Genomic DNA, 18,832 nt, shown 5'->3' with positions numbered 1-18,832 from the left:
ATTCCTGCTCCCGTTCCAAGCCCACTACCCTCAAGTGTTGCAGAGGACAATATATCCTTCGGTTGGAGGCTAAAGATGTCCAAGACTCTGACTCTTCTTCCCAAGTTTCCCAATCTGCAGGTTTCTTTACAGCAGGTGAGTTTGTGACCTCCAGGAGAAGCACACAAAAATATCTGTGCTTGGCTGTTTGCCTGTAGTTCACTTACATCATCCAGGAGTATAGGAGTTGAACCTCCTCTACTGTAGGAAGAAACGTGTTGAAAGAATTGTGTTGCTTGTCTGAAGGTTGAAGACAGAATATTAACAAGATTTAGTGTCTCCCCTGTTAGGCTGCATCTAGGAGAATTCACCAGTCAGTCGGGCTTAGCAGAACTTTGCAGATGCTTTGTAAATCCTCCCAACACACACAGATGCCAACTGTTTGAGCCTACACATTGTTTCTTGCTTGCTTTTCAGCAGCTGGGAAACTCAAGATCTTTACAGTAGATTTTTCATTATTAGTAGCTTCAGTGTTAATAGGGAAGTGCAGCCTGTGGAGACTCCAAGTCCTTGTTTCAGTGTTACTGAAGTTGGAAAGAATGATCCTAAATTTCACAAACAAGATCTGTGCTTGCTGCTTCATGTAAAAACTATCTGCTTGCAAATTTCAGAGGGTTGTGCATTGACAAAGGAAATAAGTTTGTGAAAACTTTGTGGCACTGAACATAATGTCACAAGTCTATTTTATTTGTCTGTGGAAACAAAATAATATTCTTTACTTGGGTACACCCAGCACAAAATCCTGAGTAATCAAGGAAGTCTCATTCTCCATGATATGCTGTGTTAGTAAATCTGTTTTTATAAACAACAAGTTGGGAGTATGGGATGGGAGGGGGAGAGAGCATGGTAAAAACGAGACAGTGTTAGTAGCAGAGCTGAAGACAGATGTGAGAAGCCTGACCTTCAGTCTCCTCTCCTTCTCCTGCTCCTCCCACCAGACCACACTGCCCTAAATTTGCTCTGAAAGTCCTGGTGAAATGCAGCCATGATCCTATTTCTAGCAAAGGTTTCTCACAAGCAGAAAGAGGGCTTAGTTTGAATGGAAATAATAAGATAGATAAACAAGAAGATTTGCTTTGACATTAACAATCAGTACTCAAGGGAATCTGTGGGTTCACTTTGTTTGTGTCTAAGGAGATTAACTGTAGTGATATTTATTTGATCTTAAAAAAAAAAATAAAAAGGCAGTTCTTAGTACTCTTCTAGCTTAGGTACAAAACAGTTAACAATTCCAAAAAGTACTGGGCAAAAGTCCAGCTATTTACAGTTATGCTGTAATTCTAGGAACAGCCAAAAAATTATGCAAATCCTCCGCCGCCTTCTCCCAACCCCAAAAAAGAGCAGAGGAAAGACTGCTGCTGGTAAAGGAAAGAAAGAGGAAAGAAGCTGCTGGTAGCCTATCTGCCTAGAATTGCTTTATCTTTTATTATATTCTTGAAATGTCTAAATTTTTATATTTTTAATAAATTTTTACAAATTTAAAATTCATTTTAAAGAGAAATATATCTATCTCCAGTACAACCTTTTCAAACAATTTCAAGATGGCTGCTGATTTCCTTATAGAGCTTCAATATTCAGGTGCACTGTTTTTCATTAGGGTTGTTTGGTTGGTTTTGGGGTGGGGGTTTTTTGAGGAAACATGAGCACAGCCAGAAATAAGACTTCCAACTGACCTATATTATGCTGCAACCTTACAGTGGAATTTATGGCAGGAAAGTTTCTGGCAGATAATTTCTTCAGTGCAAAAATTTTTAGGATATACAAAATTATACTGGATGCAATAAAGGGCAAAATGTATACTTTCATAAACAATAAATAATCTTTGTCCTCTATTACATCTTCTATATTAAGATATCAAAGGACTTCACAGGTGCATAGCCTGCCTGAAAAATGGTTAAGTATTCTAAAGACAGAGAAATTCACCCTCATGTACACACAGACAAAACCAGGAGATATAAGCTGCTGGAAGCTGCTGTCAGAATGGAGAAAAACAAAAGTCTTTCATCCTGGACTTTATTTAGAATGGCATCTTTATAATTTTATTGTTGTCCTTAAATGAAGCATTTATAAGGTCATTTATAGAGTGACCATTCTTAGTTATATCCTGAAAACTGTCCATAGCAGGTATTAATAAGTTATTGGTCATTCAAGTTTTCAATCTTTTCCAAGCTCTTTATCTTGAAGATTGAAGGGCTTTCAGACTTCTTCATCCCTACTAATATTAATTAAAAGTAAAGAATGCAGAGGACCTGACATGAAGGCTGCAGTATTCAAGGTTCCTCCTTATTGAAATCTGTGGTTAAACTTACCAATAATTTTGGGATGACAACTTTCAGGACTAGCAGGATTGCTTCTCCTCATGGCCTCATCAGTTTCATTTTATGGGCAGCTGTAGGTTCTGGGTCAATAGCTTAATTTTGACACTAAACTTGACCAGAAGTTAAAATGGAAGCATCCAGAGAAAAGATGACTTAACAAAAAAAAAAAAAAAAGTCTTATTGATATTTACAGGTTGAATTGAATTCTGTGATGCCTATCCATAGAAACAGACTCCGAGTCATCTCTGCTACTTATTTTTAATTTCATGTTAAGACTGGCCTTTCTTTGGAAAGAGCACAAAAATCTTGTTAAAACATCCTTTGTCTTCCCCATTCAAGGTGGTCCCTTTAGGATTCAAAACCTGTGGTGCTCCTTGTCTGGCAAGGGACTCACTTGCTTTCTAATAATCACCAAAGCACTGTCCTAGACTAATAAAAGACAAACAGTCATAGACATTTTTCCGTTTCACCATGGACCCAGAAAATAAATTAAAAATCACTAGCTGAAAGATCAAGAAAATATAGTGAGAACTTTTCATCCACAGTTCTGCCTGTAGACCTCCCTCAGTTTCTGCTTTTTCAAGATTCAAACCAAGACAGGCACAAACAAGGATGCATTTTGTTTCAGGCAAATTTTCACTCTGAAAACCATCTTCTGACAAAAAGTAAAAGTACAGTTAACGTGCCAGACAGGTATACCAAGATATCCAGAAACCAGCGATTCTAAGATCATCTAAACATAAAAATCCACATAAAATAAAGCCATATATTCTGACTCTTCCAGACTGAGAAATGTCAACCAGTTGGTGCATCTCCATCTACCAGACTGATGGGAACATTTGAATGAAATAGCATCATTAAGGCCCATCCAATGCATAAGAAATTAAATTTGCATCTGCATATAAACTATTGAAAACAGACCATGAGTAAGAACCCTGCAGTCTCATAGAGGTTTGATGACAGATTTTTCATCAAAGACCCAGACATCCTGGGCATGTAGAAATGCAGGGATTCACATGGGAAAGACAAGCATCTTCAGTCCCAAATACAAATATTTAAAAATAAAATGTGAATCCTCCATAACAGATAAATTATCCACTGACATCTACTAGTAGAAACAGTTTCTGATCCTTGGTACAGACATTCCTATACTCGCTGATAAACTTAATCTTAGTTACTGTAAAATGTTACCACAAAGGGTGTTTTCTCAGCAAATGACATTGTATGAACTTAAATAAAACTATTAAGGGTTGTGTTAATATTCACATCAATGAGCAAAAGAAAAGATCTCTGTTTTCCTTTGAAAATTGATTTTAAAATCTTAGTTTACAAGATATTTCTGCTGCCTCCACCAATCAGCAAAATACCAAATAGCTCCTATTCACAGTGTAAACCTCATTTACTTTGCAGCAGATGGGCTTCAGCAAATTGATATATTCACCAGCTTTCAGAGCAAGGTTATTTAATTTTATGTTACTTATTCCTGAACTTATATTTCACAAGGAAGGCTTCAGGATATGAAGACTAGCTTGCTACCCAATACATCACCTGATAGAATTGTTTGCTTAGAAAAGTGGCATGCAGATGCGCAAAATTACAGTGGTAAAATCAGAAAAACTTTTCCAAAGTGGAACTGTAGGGTGCTGTATAGATCTGGGATTGCTTGGCTTTTTTGATCCTTCCTCTTTTCCAGTCCTCACAGCCAACAGAAGAGTCTCATAGGCAGAGACACAAGAAATAAAGTAGAATCTCATTACAGAAAGAAGTGGAGAAAATAAAAAAGAAGAACAGAGAATCAAGAAGATTCAGAAAGAGCCCAGCCAATTAATTCCAAAGCTATAAATTAAAAATAATTACACACATACCCACCAGCCTGCATACCTGCACACTTATATGCACCCACAAAAGAAAATAAAAAGTAAAGGAAAACCAAAAGAATTCCAGAATTAGAATTATGACATCATGGCAATGGTTAAACCAATTAACAAGACTGAACAAAGGATAGGGGTGTAGAGCATTAGCTGTTGGAAAAAGACTGTTCCCACAGTAATTAAATGTAATGAGAATATTACTGATATGATTGAATCATACTTAAGGAAATAATAAAATAAAAAAAGGAGAACAGAAAAAGAGAAAAGGGAAAGGGTGATGAAAGTAAAGTTATGTCACAAGTTTTTATTATTAAATCAAAGTGGTAAAAAAAAAAGAAAAGAAAGTGGAAATGAGGATATGGCAACAGGGATAAATTCCCATCAACTAATGGTTTTTCACTGTCCTTAAGATACTGTGATCCAGAAAAGGTGGAGCAACTCTAGCAATTCCACTGAGCATCCCCATTTCTCCATTACTCTCTCCTATCTGCCCATCTCAATAAGACAGAACAAAATTTTCCCCAGCATTTCCTCCCCATCAGCATTACCTGCCGCAGGTTTCGTGTCACCTTAACGTCGTGCCACGCGTTGTCATTGAACTTGCCATTGACTGGCTCCACAATGGCTTCGAAGGCCCCAGACCCCAGGTTAATGACCAAGGAGACCGCACCATCTTTTAGGGCCAGGTTGACATAGTCAGCTGACTTGCCAGTGTGCAGAATGAGCCCGTTGCGTTGCCAGGTCTTGAAGGAGAGAGTGATCTCATCACTGCTGCTCTGGATGGGGTTTTGTGACAGGTCATAGCAAAGGTATTCAGAACCACGAAAAGTGGCCATGTTCTCATCTCGTGCTGGAAAAAAAGGGAAGAAAAAAAAAAGAACTGTTCAATAGTCAGCCAAGAGAAGATTTAAGGTTGTCATGAAATTTCTAAGCAATCCCAAAGCGCTGATGATGTTCTATGCAGCTATATATCATGGCATGCTAATGGCTTCCCAGTGCAGCTCCTCCTGTAACATGGCTATCAAGAGAATTAACTGCAGGGTCCTTGATACCTAAGAATTTCAGCACTGTGTTTTCAGTTTCACTGCAGCACTGTCACCATAGGGACCATTCAAAAGTACTCAGTGAAGTCTAGGAAAAGTACATTTAAAGACAATGCTTTAAGACACTTCCCATCTTTTTTGGGGAGAATGATGGAAAATTCTACAACAGGACCTTCACATATGTGTTGTTCTAAAAGAAACCAATACTTCCCAAAGATTAGTATTTAGATTCATCACTAATGTAATCTAAACTTATTTTAACCCATCTGTCAGGCAAATTAAGAATCAGAATATAATCCTGGCAGAGCTGCCTTTTTCTTTCAGCTGAATAAAAGGCCAAGCAGTCCATTCCTGCAAGTGTCATCTAAGGAAAAATGGTACTTACAATGGAATCTACACAGATCTCCCCACCCTATATTGCAGCACCTTTCTGACTTCCAGCTGTGAAATCGAGTCCAAGTATGAATAACTAGATGGTACAAGCAGTCGAGCTATCATTGCTTACAATCCACTGCATAAGGCAAGCGCTGGTGCTATTGCTATTGCTGTTAATAGCATTTTCTTGCTTCATTTTGACTCATTTACTAATCCTAATACACATTAGCCAGAATTCATTAGTACAAGGCTGAAGGAAAAATACTGGTTGTCATAGCCATTCTTGAAAAATAACTACATGGTAAAATCTGTGCCCTTGGAGCATGAAACAGTGGTTACAAAAGAGCCCAGTGTTGCAACATGAACATATATCATCCTCAAGTGATAGGTCTGCTCTGCCAGTCTTGATTGAGGGTATCACAGAATGAACTCATTACAAAATCTGGGCACTTTGAAGGCAGCCATAATTTGTGTTTGTATTTATGCAAACAAACCATGTGTCTACACACCCCTGCGAGCCAGCAGTAAGACAAATTACTTTCATGCAGCAGTACAGGCTAGAAACCAAATGGCTCATGGCTCAAAAACAGCTTTACAGAAGAAGACCTGAAGACCTCAGCAGAGAAGCTGAGCATAAGTCAGCAATGTTTGCTCTTTCAGCAAAGGCCAGCCATGTCCTGGGCTTCTATGGGCAAGAATGCAGCCAACAGGCCAAGGAAATTGATTCTTCCCCTAATGGACACTTGTGAGATCACATCAGGAGTATTCTGTCCAATATTGAGCTCCCTGTATAAAAATGACTTCAGCATACTGGAGTGAGTCCAGCAAAGAGCTACCAAAATCCACAAGGTGCTGGAATAGGTGATGTGTATAGAGAGGCTGAGAGAGCTGGGTTTGTTCTGCCTCAAGAAGAGATAACTCAAGGGAAATCTTATTGCTCTTTGCAACGACTTAAGGGGAGAGCATAAAGACAGGGCCAAATTCTTCTCAGAGGTATGTAGAAGAAGGGTGAAATGCAACAGACAAAGCTGGAGTACAATAAATCCTCCTTCTATATGGAAATATGTTTTGTCTTGAGGATGGTCAAACACTAGGAATGGCCTAGAAAAACTGTGAAATCTCTGTCCTTAGAAATAGGAAAAACTTGCTTATGCACAGTCCTGAGCTGCCTGCTCTAACTGCACCTGCTCTGAGCTAGTGGTTGGACTACACAGCCTCTGGAGGTCCCTCACAAATTACTTGGACTTGTGATTCTATTCTGAATAAATTAAACTACCACCAACGAGAGCATGTACTTGTGTCAGTGTTCAACCAGCCTGAGCACAGAGGGGTGATATTGACTGCAGATTTGGAAGTCAGAACCAAGCACTTAACAACCCTCTCCACAATTATAATTACCCTGCATAGTCACTCCTGATCCACTGGAAGGGAACATATTACAATCAAGTTGGACAAATGCTCTATGTACCTGTGAGTAATTCCATCAACTATCTGACACCTGAGGGCAGGAATCAAACAGGTCACAGAGAGATGACTGTTCACTCAGTATAAGACATACTAATAGGACTCATTTACATTTTCTCAGTCACTTAGATGAAATCTCACTGGTCTACTCAGTAGAAAAGAGAAAGCAAAGAGTAGATTAGAAATCTAGACAGTAATTTAAGGCAACAGTTGCAGAATCATCAAAACAGAACATAGAAAACTCGGAGAGATATTACTCTTACTTGTTCCAATTTTAATAGAAGGTGGTATCAACCCACTTCTACATACAACTGCATCATCTGCTGCTGACCCTTGTCACAGATAGAACTCTGGACATGATCCATTTTTGTATCCTTCCTGTTCTTGGAAGAATGACACCTATTTTTGTTTCATATGTTGTTATGGGGTTTTTTTTCTTCCTCTTGTGGCTGTTCTGGGTAGACATTCAAAAAGACAGATCACCACACACTAAAATCTCTCTGGGGTTCACTGGCCAATCCAAATTCATGCCTGTCCACCTCACTTCTCATAAGCACAACTCCCAAGGTTTACATACTCTGTAAAACTGCATTCTCCCAACCACTAATCCCTGAACAGGTTACCAGTGAATTTGTGGATGACTGGTTTGCCAGGTTCATGAAAGACTGTAGTGAACAAATGAGGCTCCAGTCCCTGAAAAAGCTTAACTGTGTGTTACTCCAAGCTACAACACAGTAGCCTATGTCAGGTCTCACTAAGGGCTTTTTACCAAGCACAGCCTTTTTATGCTGTCCTGCCTGTTAGGACACTGACATATGTGATGGCTATGACCATAAAGCACATTACCAGAATTCCAAGAGAACACGGAGGGCAAAAAGGGATACAGGTTCTCTGCACGAAGAGAAAAAGCCCTGAGTAGGCTGCAGCTCTCACAATATTTCCATATGCTTTCAGGCATAACCTGGAACATGTAGAAGACCAGAGAGTTCTGAAATACTTGTTAATTGTCAGCTGGCCCCTGCTGCTGTACATTTATGAAGGCTTCACAAATTACATTGTGATACTTATGGCTTCCACATTCTTTAAAGGGTGGTAATGTACCAAGGAGCCTTGGTGTAGCAACACAGTTAACGTAGAGTAGCTAAACTTAAGGCCAAACAAGTGAACAAGAATCACTGGTTTATGCTACATGAAGCAACAGAGAAAATTCTGGCTTTGTTGGGATGTGAAACCTTGTATATAGTAAGTGATACTAACCTGAATTGGTGATCTAACTGTTCAAGTGTAACACTGTAACTTCATAAAATAACATTTACTTAAAACAGCATTTGGAATATGTTTGCAAACTCTTGATTTATGCATGATTTGCAAGATTTAATTTTTAACGCAGTTAATACTAGACAGACTTACAAAAATCAGAATTTGAAAGCAAGTTAACACATGTTAACTTATTATGGCAATTATATCTGCCATTTCACTTGACAGTATTAATCTAAACCCATTGTTTATTTTCTAACACATTCACATAACAAAATTCTCTGCAACAGCTGGGATTTGAAGAGATCTGAGAGCTGCACAAAACTACACATTCAGACTTAAGTCCTTGACATATTCAAAGCCTCACAGAAATTACCAGAGCAGCAGCAAAACTTGAGATCTTCAAACTGACCAACCCAGACCTTTTCCTTGAATGAATGGAGCCATCCAGCACTTTGAGAAGTGGGAAAATGTTAACCTTTTCTGACTAATCACTAACAGGCACAGCAAGTACATTGAGCACTTACCACCACCACCACCCCACAGCAAAGCCAGTTTGACAAATCTCATATCCATACCTGCTCAGATCCTCAAATCAGCTATCAGTACATACTTTAGGCTGATAGTAAGAACAGAAACAGAAGCATGGCCAGCAACCAGCTAAGCCAATTCCTAGCTCTTCTCATCCTTGCAGAAATCACAGAGCTTGCTGAGTCTCTGGATCCCAGGAGAGGTAATGACAGGATCTTTCCATACTGTGTATGGCTATACTGCCTGTTCAGGAGAGCCAGATAGTAATTTCAGCTTCAGTTTTTATGTGCAAATCTGTTGCTATGTGTTCCTGTCAAAGCTCTTTCTACAAAAGAGGATTCAAATATTGAGAATTCACAGCATCACTAAGAAGTACAGAAACCTTGTCATTTTAATGACATTTAATGAATTTACTCACGGTCACCACGAGAAGTAGAGGAGGCATTTGAGTTCAAGACCTCCCAGTTCCCCATTCTGGGCTCATTCCACAGGTTCTCATATATTTGTGGAAGGAAACCAACCTCCTATTTTTAATCCAGCCCTTCCACAAAGTCACCCCAGCAAAAAGTGTGGAGCAAAGAAGCCTCCAAAGTTTTGGATGATGTCTGACAATGAATATTTTATGACTATGAAGCTGAAAGCAGCAAAACCCAGAAGCACTGATTCTGCCCAGAGTCATGAAGCAGTATCTCATTTAAAAGGATTTCTGGCCTCAGATACAGTTAGGAAATATTTAGAAAAATCTGAAATGTACAGTGACTTTTTTGAAGTTTCCTGAAGAAAACTCAAAGTATTTCTCTTAAAAACAAAAATCAGCTTCTCACCCTCTCACGTTCTGTTAAAACCCACTCCATTATACATGTACTGTTAGGCAGTACCTAACTCACTGTTGTTTGGTTTGCAGCCAACATTGGAGGGTGTCTTCTGCCAGTGAGAAAAGCAAACTCTCTGCACTGCTTCAGAATAATAAACACTCCAGTATTCATTGGGATTTGTCTTATCTGAAGGGTTTGCCACACTTCACACAGAAGAGCTGGTGCTGTCTGATAATCTAGGAATGGTAGAACACTGTCAAGCATCAGACTTCTCAGCCAAAGCAGTGTGCATTAATAATGGAGGCAGCAGAACAGCTGGGTACTCCCTTGACCTTTTCTCAAACAGAGGTCAACAAAGAAAACAGTATTTACAGGAACCTTTTCTCTCTGCCATTTAACAGTTCTCTATAACTTCAGAAAATCTTGCAGGTATGGAGTTTGTCTTGGGGAAAAAAAAAAAACAACAACCTGCTTCCAGAGTTGGCCACTGAGTACAGAGCTGTTCTTGAAATAGAGGACTGGCATCCCCCATGGCACATAAAAACAAACAAATCAAAAAACCCCATCAATCTCTCCACGAGTCCAGAATACAGAGGGAAAAGTATCAGTGTACTCAAAAGGTATTCTGAATAGAGAGTTAAGTTAGTGCAATAAGGATATAACAGATTGTTATAAAATACAGCTATGCAGAAGGTGTAAGTGTAATAAAGTTTAAAAAAAAAAAAAGTCCTAAATTCTCATTATTGGCATTAGTCCTGCTGCTTGAATGATCGGCCATCCTCATCTGAGGACATGCTGGTGAAATCAGTAATTTACAGCAGAGCTGTGGTACTCAGTGGCTATGAACTTACTGAACTTGGGCATCAGCTCTGCTTAGAGCAGCATGATATTTAACACAAGGAAACTACCTAATTTATTTCCGATGCAATAACTGGCTAACAGCATCATCCTAGCAAGTCCAATTGAAATTGGTGTTTCTGGAAAGTAATTTTGTGGCAGTCTTCCTGTACTGCTGAAATTAACAGGTATTTCTGCTTTCTCGCTGTACAGCTGGGTACAGACATGACTACATGTCTTTATGCCTGTGCATGTATCTTTGCCTCCTTTCTATACTATTCTTACACCATAAACAACAGACTTAAAGCTTTGAAATTCTAACTAAACTATAAGAAAATCTTTAATCAGAGTCGTAACAGAGTCTGTAAAGAATAAATTCTACATATAAACTACAAGAACTAAGTGGGAAATAGAAGCTGAAGTGGATGATGAGCCATGAGAGATCTAGGCATCACCTCCCAAAGGCTGGGGCAGAACCCCAATTGGGACAAACTCCCTATGAACTCTGTTCATGGTCAGAATGTAATTCTCCTCTGGACAGAAGAGTTGTCCTGGGAATCATGTATAATAGCTACGATCCTCAACAACATTACAGAACAACGAACAATTTATGTTCCAAGTCATTTTCCCAAGTATCTGGTGTTCCCTCAGAGGTTATGGGAGGAGAAGCTGTATATCAAATGTCACAGAAAATCAGTCAGGCAAGACCTCTTAAGGACAAAAAAGGTGAACTATTTCTATCACCTTCTAAAAGAGTTGTCCAGTGACTGAATGCTGAAACTCTAATGAAAGCCCTCAGGAGCAGTCAAAGCAGCTCACCCAGATTCAGGTTACTAAAACAAAGCTGGATAGTTTAGTAACAACCAGGCTGTCATTTTAACGAGATGGTGACATGAGATAGCAGTTGCAGCCACAGTGACTGTCTCCAGTAACAGCTAAATAGCAGATTACTGCCTTGTCCATTAAACTGTCCAAATCCTTGTTGCATTCCTCCTTTCTAGCCTTTGGGTAGGAAAAACAATACATCCAAATAGTTCTTTATTTCCTAGTCTGATCATTCTTCACACCACTTGATTGAATCAGTGACACCACCAACCAAACTCTCTCATAAGGTCCTATGCTTTCTCCCTTACGTACACTCTTCCATGCTTTCAACAGTCAGAAGCAAATACTAGTTTGAAAATTCATACAGAGTGTATTTAATTATTCAGGTACATAAGAAATAGTGTGCAAAACATTCTCCTATGCTTGAAGTACCTTCTAAGCATCACCAACAGTGATACTGATCTATGGAACCATTGGGAGTCATATCATATACTGCATTTATACTCCATAAACTGCAACATAAGAACATCTAAGTCATCTTAATGTCATAATGAGATGACTGAACTGATTGCATTGATAAAACCTTATAAAAAGATTACCTCTTCTAACTTCAAGAAAACTATGGAAATAAATTTACAGAAGAAAAAAGAAGAATTTTTGCTGTTAAAAAAAAACAAACCCTATTAAAGCACAAAAAAATCTTCTAATGGAGAAAGATTAAGTGCTGAGCTGAAGTCCCACAGTAAAAAGAGTAGTTTTCCAAATGCTTACTAGCTTTAAACCATTCTGGGTAATGTTAGATTTTCCAGAAATAGTGTCACTTATCATGTCCTCAGGCCCCTCATTCTCACTTACTTTATCTATATAATTTGTAACTTGGAAGCAGAGAAGATTCACAGCAACATCAGAAATTGTGTAGGTAAGAATCAATGGAGGACAACATCTCTCATCATGTTTTGGAGATGCAAAGAGCAACATCAGCCTAGAAGCCCAAAACAATGGAGAGATGCAATCAACAGTCAGTGCTCTTAACCAAAAAGCTCTTTAATCTCACCAGTAACAACAAAGGAAGCAGTAACATATACCAGAGAACATCAAGTGCCTGGCATGAGTCGTGCCCTCTCCTCCCTTATCTGCTGCTTTACACATTACCCTCTGCTTGCAAAGGAAAATGATTATTAAAAGGTCCTCAAATTTAAGCCCAGAAGAGATCACAGAGACTTGGCAATACAATGGCTTTGTTTGTTTTGTTTTGTGTTTTATTTTTTTTAATCAAACCTGAATAATATATTATTTCCCTGAGCTCCAAAGCCCTTAATGAAAACAGAATGAAGAACTGCTTTCTCTAAAGATACTGCAGGAGAGCTCCAGAGCCTCAGGTTCCACCTCTGCTCACAGCTGCTTGCATCCTTGGATGACATTCTTTGGGCTGGCTCCAACCCAGAGGAGAATCTGACCCCTGGACTGCAAACCATGCCTAAGAGGTCCAGAACCAGTGCTGCAAAGTGACTACACTCTTGTAATGGATTTGGGCCACTGCACGGCAAAGACTGAGAGCAAAGGGAGGGAAGAGGCATGACAGTGACTGAATCTTCAACCCAGAGAAAGGGGGAGTAGAAAGGGGGAGTATCCCCTACGCTCTGGATCCTCGAACACGTACCATCTAGTGGAAAATGTATAAAGCAGTTTCCTTGTGTCACTTTCACATATCAGTGACAGAGATAATAGTCTGTTAGTATGATTGCTTTACATTTCCAGAGAATGCACCTATTAAATACACAGTTGAAGTTCATACCATCTACAAAAAATGAAAATTCACACAAATGAAAAGCTATTTTGCTTCTCAACCTTGGAAGACTCTTCTTCACTCAACAGAATATTGCTGTCTTTTCAACAAAATTTCATCTAAGAGGAAAAAAAAAATAATCAGTGTATAACAGAAAATCTCCTAGTTAGTCCACATATTCAGCATAGATAGAATTTATTTCACCTAGATGCACCAATAATATGATCCACAGATTCCCTGCTGACTCCCATTTTTTCTTTCTTTTTCTGAAGGAAGCAGAAAACAGAAGAAGTATCTGCACAATTTATTACAGAAATAACTCAGCAACATCATTTGGTCCAATACCATGACAAAAAAAAGAAAAAAAAAAAAGAAAAAAAAAAAAAGCTTAAGTCCTTTGATGACAAAAGTATTAGTGCTACGATAATGAAAATTAATGAATAAGATTACATATATCTACAAAAGTTTCCAGCATATGGTTGGTAACATCATTTTTTAAATTGTTCACCAAAATTGATCTAAATTATACACTACAGGTGTAGAAGTCAGAACCTGAGCATTTTATCCTCAGCTTTGCCACTGATTTTCTGTTCAACCCGAGGCACTTAATTAACCTCAGCTACCTCCATCTGTACTACAAAGATAAGAAAAATATAACTTAAGTCCTTGAGACCTATGGGAAAAGAATGTCCTATGAGTTTTAATAAAACTTCTCTTCAAAACAAGAAATGTTTCACATCTGTGGGAAGAAGGCACATGCCAATCCAGTCTATATGCAGTGTGCATGATGTCCTGGGCATCCTTCTCTCCACTAATTTTCCACTGTTTGTTAAGTACAAATAGCTGTACCAATATCAGTCTGTTATGTTTCATTCTCTGCCATTTGCAAAGAAACATTAAACTCCAAGTATCAGCCTGACTGTAGCAGCACCTACTGAGACCTCTACTTGTTATTTATGTTCTGATCTACAGGCCAAACAGACTAAAAACAATCCTGTGATAATGAAATTATTTTGTTTTACACTTCCTTGAAAACATATTTCTTAAAAAAACTAGAGCTCCATTAAAAAAACAAACAAACACAAAAAACAAACATACAAAACAAAAAAAACCACAAACAACAAAAAGCATGAAACATTTATTTTTAAATGCATGATGCTGAGTAAATCCATTTTTAAAAAATAATTTGCCTGAAACAATTTTATATATTAATATAAATTCACAATTTGTTTTGGTTGAACAAAGTACACTTTTTTCTTTTTATTTCTCTGAATAATTTTGCTGTTCTTGCTCCCAGCTCCAGAAAATGCAGGGAAAGTAAGGTGCTGCTTCTAATTTTGTCAAGACCTCAGATACCATGATGATATTCTGGGCATAAGAATTCCTCTAGACTCCTCACTGCTGAACACGGGTGAGGACAATTCCCATTGCTGCTGCATTTTCTTAAGTTTTTATTTTCCTCTGTATTTCTTCCAATTTATTTATTTTCCTGGTGCATCTTTCTAAAACATAAAGATGTCGGTCTCCTCACATATCACCCAACAGAAATGTTTCCTTACAGATTGAATGTTCAGGAAAGTGCGAACTGACCAGAGAGAGAACATCACAGCACCACAAACATCAAACTCAAAATTTAATATATTCACCAGCACTGCTCTCATAGAGGTATCTCTTCTGCTGGGTTATTACCTGGCCCCTCTGCCCTTCTGTATGGCAGTACAGCAGGGTAAGAGCATGCAAGGGTACAGCTAAGTTCTTAATTCACCAGCTTTTATCTTACCTACCCCATTGAACAAAAGTGCCATTATTTTATACATTGTTTTGCCCATGCTTTTTTTACAAACTGAAGCAACTCACATCCCAAAAAGCAACATTAAATTCACCACCTAAGAGAGTTTTACTATCCTTCTGCAGCAATCTGTATCCCAGTTGCAATCCCTAGTTTCGCATTACCCTTACTATTCTAGCTTGTTAAAAAAAAGAAGTAAAACACCAAACACTAATACTGATGCTAACTTTTACTTTAATACTGATAACAACAAACTTTACTGATAATAACAAACTTTAATACTGATGCTACTATTTAGACCTGATTATTATTGGGTGTAGTTTTAAGAGCACTAGCATTCAGCTAATAAAACAGGATGCACTTGTGGCATTTTTGTTCCTTAACATACTGAAGAGAAGGTCTTCTCCAAACTTTCTGACCTTAGTAGAAAGCCATAGCATTATAGAGAAGAACATTAAGTAGCTATTGTAGTCCCTACATATGTAGTAAGATTGGTCCTGCTTGGGAAAAAAACATGGGGCCTGTTGGTGATAGTCTTCCAAGACCAACTGCAGGAATAAACAAAAAAGATGTACACCAACATTGAGAGAAAGAAAGTTGAAAGGTGCATTCAGAACAAAAGCACATCTAAGGAGCTCAGCAGGAGGAAAAATTCCTTATTCCTTGAATGAGCACAATTTTAGAAAACCAGTGGAAGGTCTCAAGTAAAAGGGCTGGAAGGGCAGGAGCAGAGAGGCAGCACTCTACGAGGTGCTTGTGTTAGCAGGGACCTTCCAGCAGTCATCACGCTTGCTGTGGAGCAGAGAGTCCTTTAGGCATCCTTCCAGCATGAAGCGTGAATAGAAAAATAGTTAACGCTAATCACTGTAATAACACAATAATGATCCACAAAATTATGCCTTTCAATACCAGCGAGCTGTATTGAACCTCATGCCTACAGAAAAGGGCAGATGCGAAGGAAGGTGAAAAGCAAAACTGAGGTGGAAGAGAGATGCAAAGTGGGGCAGAGCAGCACATGAGACTGGTATCACAGAGACTGCAGTGCCGTCAGCTCCTCACAGCTTTAGTATTATTGGAGAATGTGTATATGTGGGGCCCTGGTTCTGCCACGGTATCAAAATACACTGCCAAACACTATTGATGCCCTTCATTTATGCTCATTGTGAGACACCATTAAGGCCATTTATGGAAGCAGCACTATCCAAACCCAATTTGAGGCACAATGATTCTTCTCAAAGTAAAACCACAGGCAAGGGACTGTTACAAGCTGGCAGAGCAGCTTTGGCTAGTAATTTTTTTAGGGGCAAAAATGTGTGCATTTGTATGCAATGAGAAACCAGCTAGGCTTCTGCTATGTCTACACAGCATCAAGATCATGGGTGTTTTCAGGACACTGGACATGTGTGTGCAGGTTCAAGCTGGACACTTGCACAGTGTGCTTCTGTGGAAAGGCTGATACAGTGTATCTGAACAAACACCATATATACACATAAAGAATAGATATGCCCTTTGTCACAGCATGAAAGGAAGCAGGCGGGTGTGATGATGTACCAGAGAGCAAGAAACACACTAAACCAGTTTGGAGTGGCTGTGCATCCATAAATGTAAAATGTGGTAGAATTAACATCCTTGTAGACCTTACAGTGCATATACAAGGGCAGGAATGAAATGCATCTTCCCCATGTAACTTCAGGGCACCCACACATAAAGACTTACGCGGACGTGTTTACACGGAGAAAGTGAATACATGTCTTGACCAGGTGTAAATACAGAAGTGAATGCACACAACCCCAGAGTGTCCACAGTGCCTGAGGATGCAGGCATAATGGAAGCGTTCCGAGCTCCACACTGCATGTGGGGCGAGCAGGAAGGTGTGCCAGGGATTCTGGTGCATGCTCCAACTCCATCCTGGGCTTTTTTCCTTCCTGTTCTAGGTTTTTTTCTGCGGCAGAGCAGACGCCATGTCTGCGGGGAAGGTGGTTAATGAGTCAAATCCAATCTCTCGGATGCCTTATCAGTTGTGGACAGGCCTGTTTCTGACAGCTGACCTTTCCCACTGCATGCTGCTGAAAAGCCTGCACATGATAAACAATTAATACAATGCTGAAAACATAAAGCTGAAGGAAGGAAAGACTCTAGACTGTTAGAGACAACACTACAGACAGAAGGGAGAGAGTGATGCACATAAAAATGACAGAGAACAGCTATACAAGGGTTTGATTCCACCTTATTTTGCCACCCACGCACTTCATTACCTTCTTTACAGCTTGGCTGTAGCAAAGCTATGTGCAGAAACAAAGCCGATGTAAAACAAGAAAAGAAAGCAGAGGAGAGGGAACATTCTTGTGAAGTGTATAATGACATCAAGCCCAGGCACAAATAAATACGTCTGTATAAATATATGGAAAGCTGATAGGAGAAGCAAAGTTCCTTACTAGGAAGCAAAAGCACATAGAGCAGAGGAGATGAAGACAAGTATCATACCACCCAGCTATCCTGTACCTCTGCTTTTGTGGGACTAGCTCCTACCAGCACATAGGTAAATATTGTCATTAACCCAAGCTAGGAACCTCTAAAATAATAAAACCAATCAAGTAGTCTCTTCTAATAATGACAAGGAGGCTCATTCGATGAAAAGCGTAACTCTTCAAGTCCCAGGTAAGCAGGAGACTGCTACTCTTGGGAGGCATAAGCACCTAAACATAAAGTGGATGATCTACTCAGTTGTCCAAAGGGCTTGCTGGCCAGGAAAGGCTCAGAAAAAAAATCTGCATGTTCTCAGCTCTGCTGCCAGCTTGACATGAGACTTGGGCAAAACATTCACGTGCAATCATTTTCTAAAGTCCCTCTTCACTGACATGATTTTCTGTAATAGCTGCATGCCACCAACATGCTTGAAGATAAAATCCAACATATAGCAAATTTCAAGAGCAAATAGTGAAAGTTTTTTACATTTAACTGAAAAAGTTACAGAATTTTAATTGTTTCTGGGCTATTTCCACAATGGTCTTTTTATATACATATATTGTATGCATTTATTTCAGAGCAATAAAAATTAACCGTTAGTATATACTGTCAATCTTTTAAAATAGTTATCAGCTCACCTATTTTAATAATTTTCTGACAGTATCTACGCTATTTAGAATAACAGATTTTCTATCAGCTGTTCTATCTGTTCATTCAAAATTAGTAACTTCATATCATCGACGAAATTACTCTCATATCTTGATGTGACAGCACCAAGAATGACCCCAGATGTTTTGATTAGTTCAAGCTACTGGGTAGCACAACCTTATTAAAGCCTTTTACAAGTTATCAAACCTGGATATCAACTAAAAACAATAAAAAACAACAGCTAAATCAGTGTTTCTCTTCAGTACTATAAGCCGAAATCTGAACCCACTGGCACCTATCAAAATTAGGAGTAATTTTATGGTAATCAGTGAAGATATACTGCTGAATATAAGACAGCAGATACCAGTGGTCACACTGCCATCTGACTTCATGTTCTTTTTCCTAAGCCTGTTGCTAGAAGGTCAGAATTGATGTAATTCCTACTCTTACAAGCAAAGCCCAGCTGTTGTAAAAATTACTTTTCAAAACTCCCTGCAGGAAATGTGACACAGCCCTTGTGTTATAACTGCTGTTGAAAAATGTGTTTCTCCTTCAGTTCAGAAAGGTGCTGATGTTATTTTCCTCGAGATGAGTTCACCCTGGAGGATCTTGATTTCTGTGGGTTTGGTTTTAGGGGTTTGTTCTGATTTGTTTTAAATAGCAAAGACTCTTCTTCTAATCTAAACACCAGGGGCATTTTATGTCTTTCACAAATACTGTCCAACCCCTGCTTTACCGAAGTGTTGTCCCTCTTCAAGCTGTTCCCTA

General features: G+C 38.9%; 1 protein-coding gene across 1 annotated transcript in view; it reads right to left on the bottom strand.

The window, feature by feature from the left end:
• The window catches only part of NRXN3 (neurexin 3), a 965,840-nt gene that overhangs the window by 754,124 nt on the left and 192,884 nt on the right, over nucleotides 1–18,832 (bottom strand). The window contains exon 5 of the mRNA XM_009993910.1: nucleotides 4,777–5,078. Within this exon, the coding sequence (XP_009992212.1) occupies nucleotides 4,777–5,078 (302 nt within the window). The remainder of the gene's footprint in view (nucleotides 1–4,776; nucleotides 5,079–18,832) is intronic.

The sequence above is a fragment of the Chaetura pelagica genome, unplaced genomic scaffold (genome assembly GCF_000747805.2).
Source record: "Chaetura pelagica isolate M959 unplaced genomic scaffold, ChaPel_1.0 scaffold11, whole genome shotgun sequence".
NCBI lineage: Eukaryota > Metazoa > Chordata > Aves > Apodiformes > Apodidae > Chaetura > Chaetura pelagica.
The sequence above is the reverse complement of the archived record's forward strand: the minus strand, read 5'-3'. Positions and strand labels throughout refer to the sequence as shown.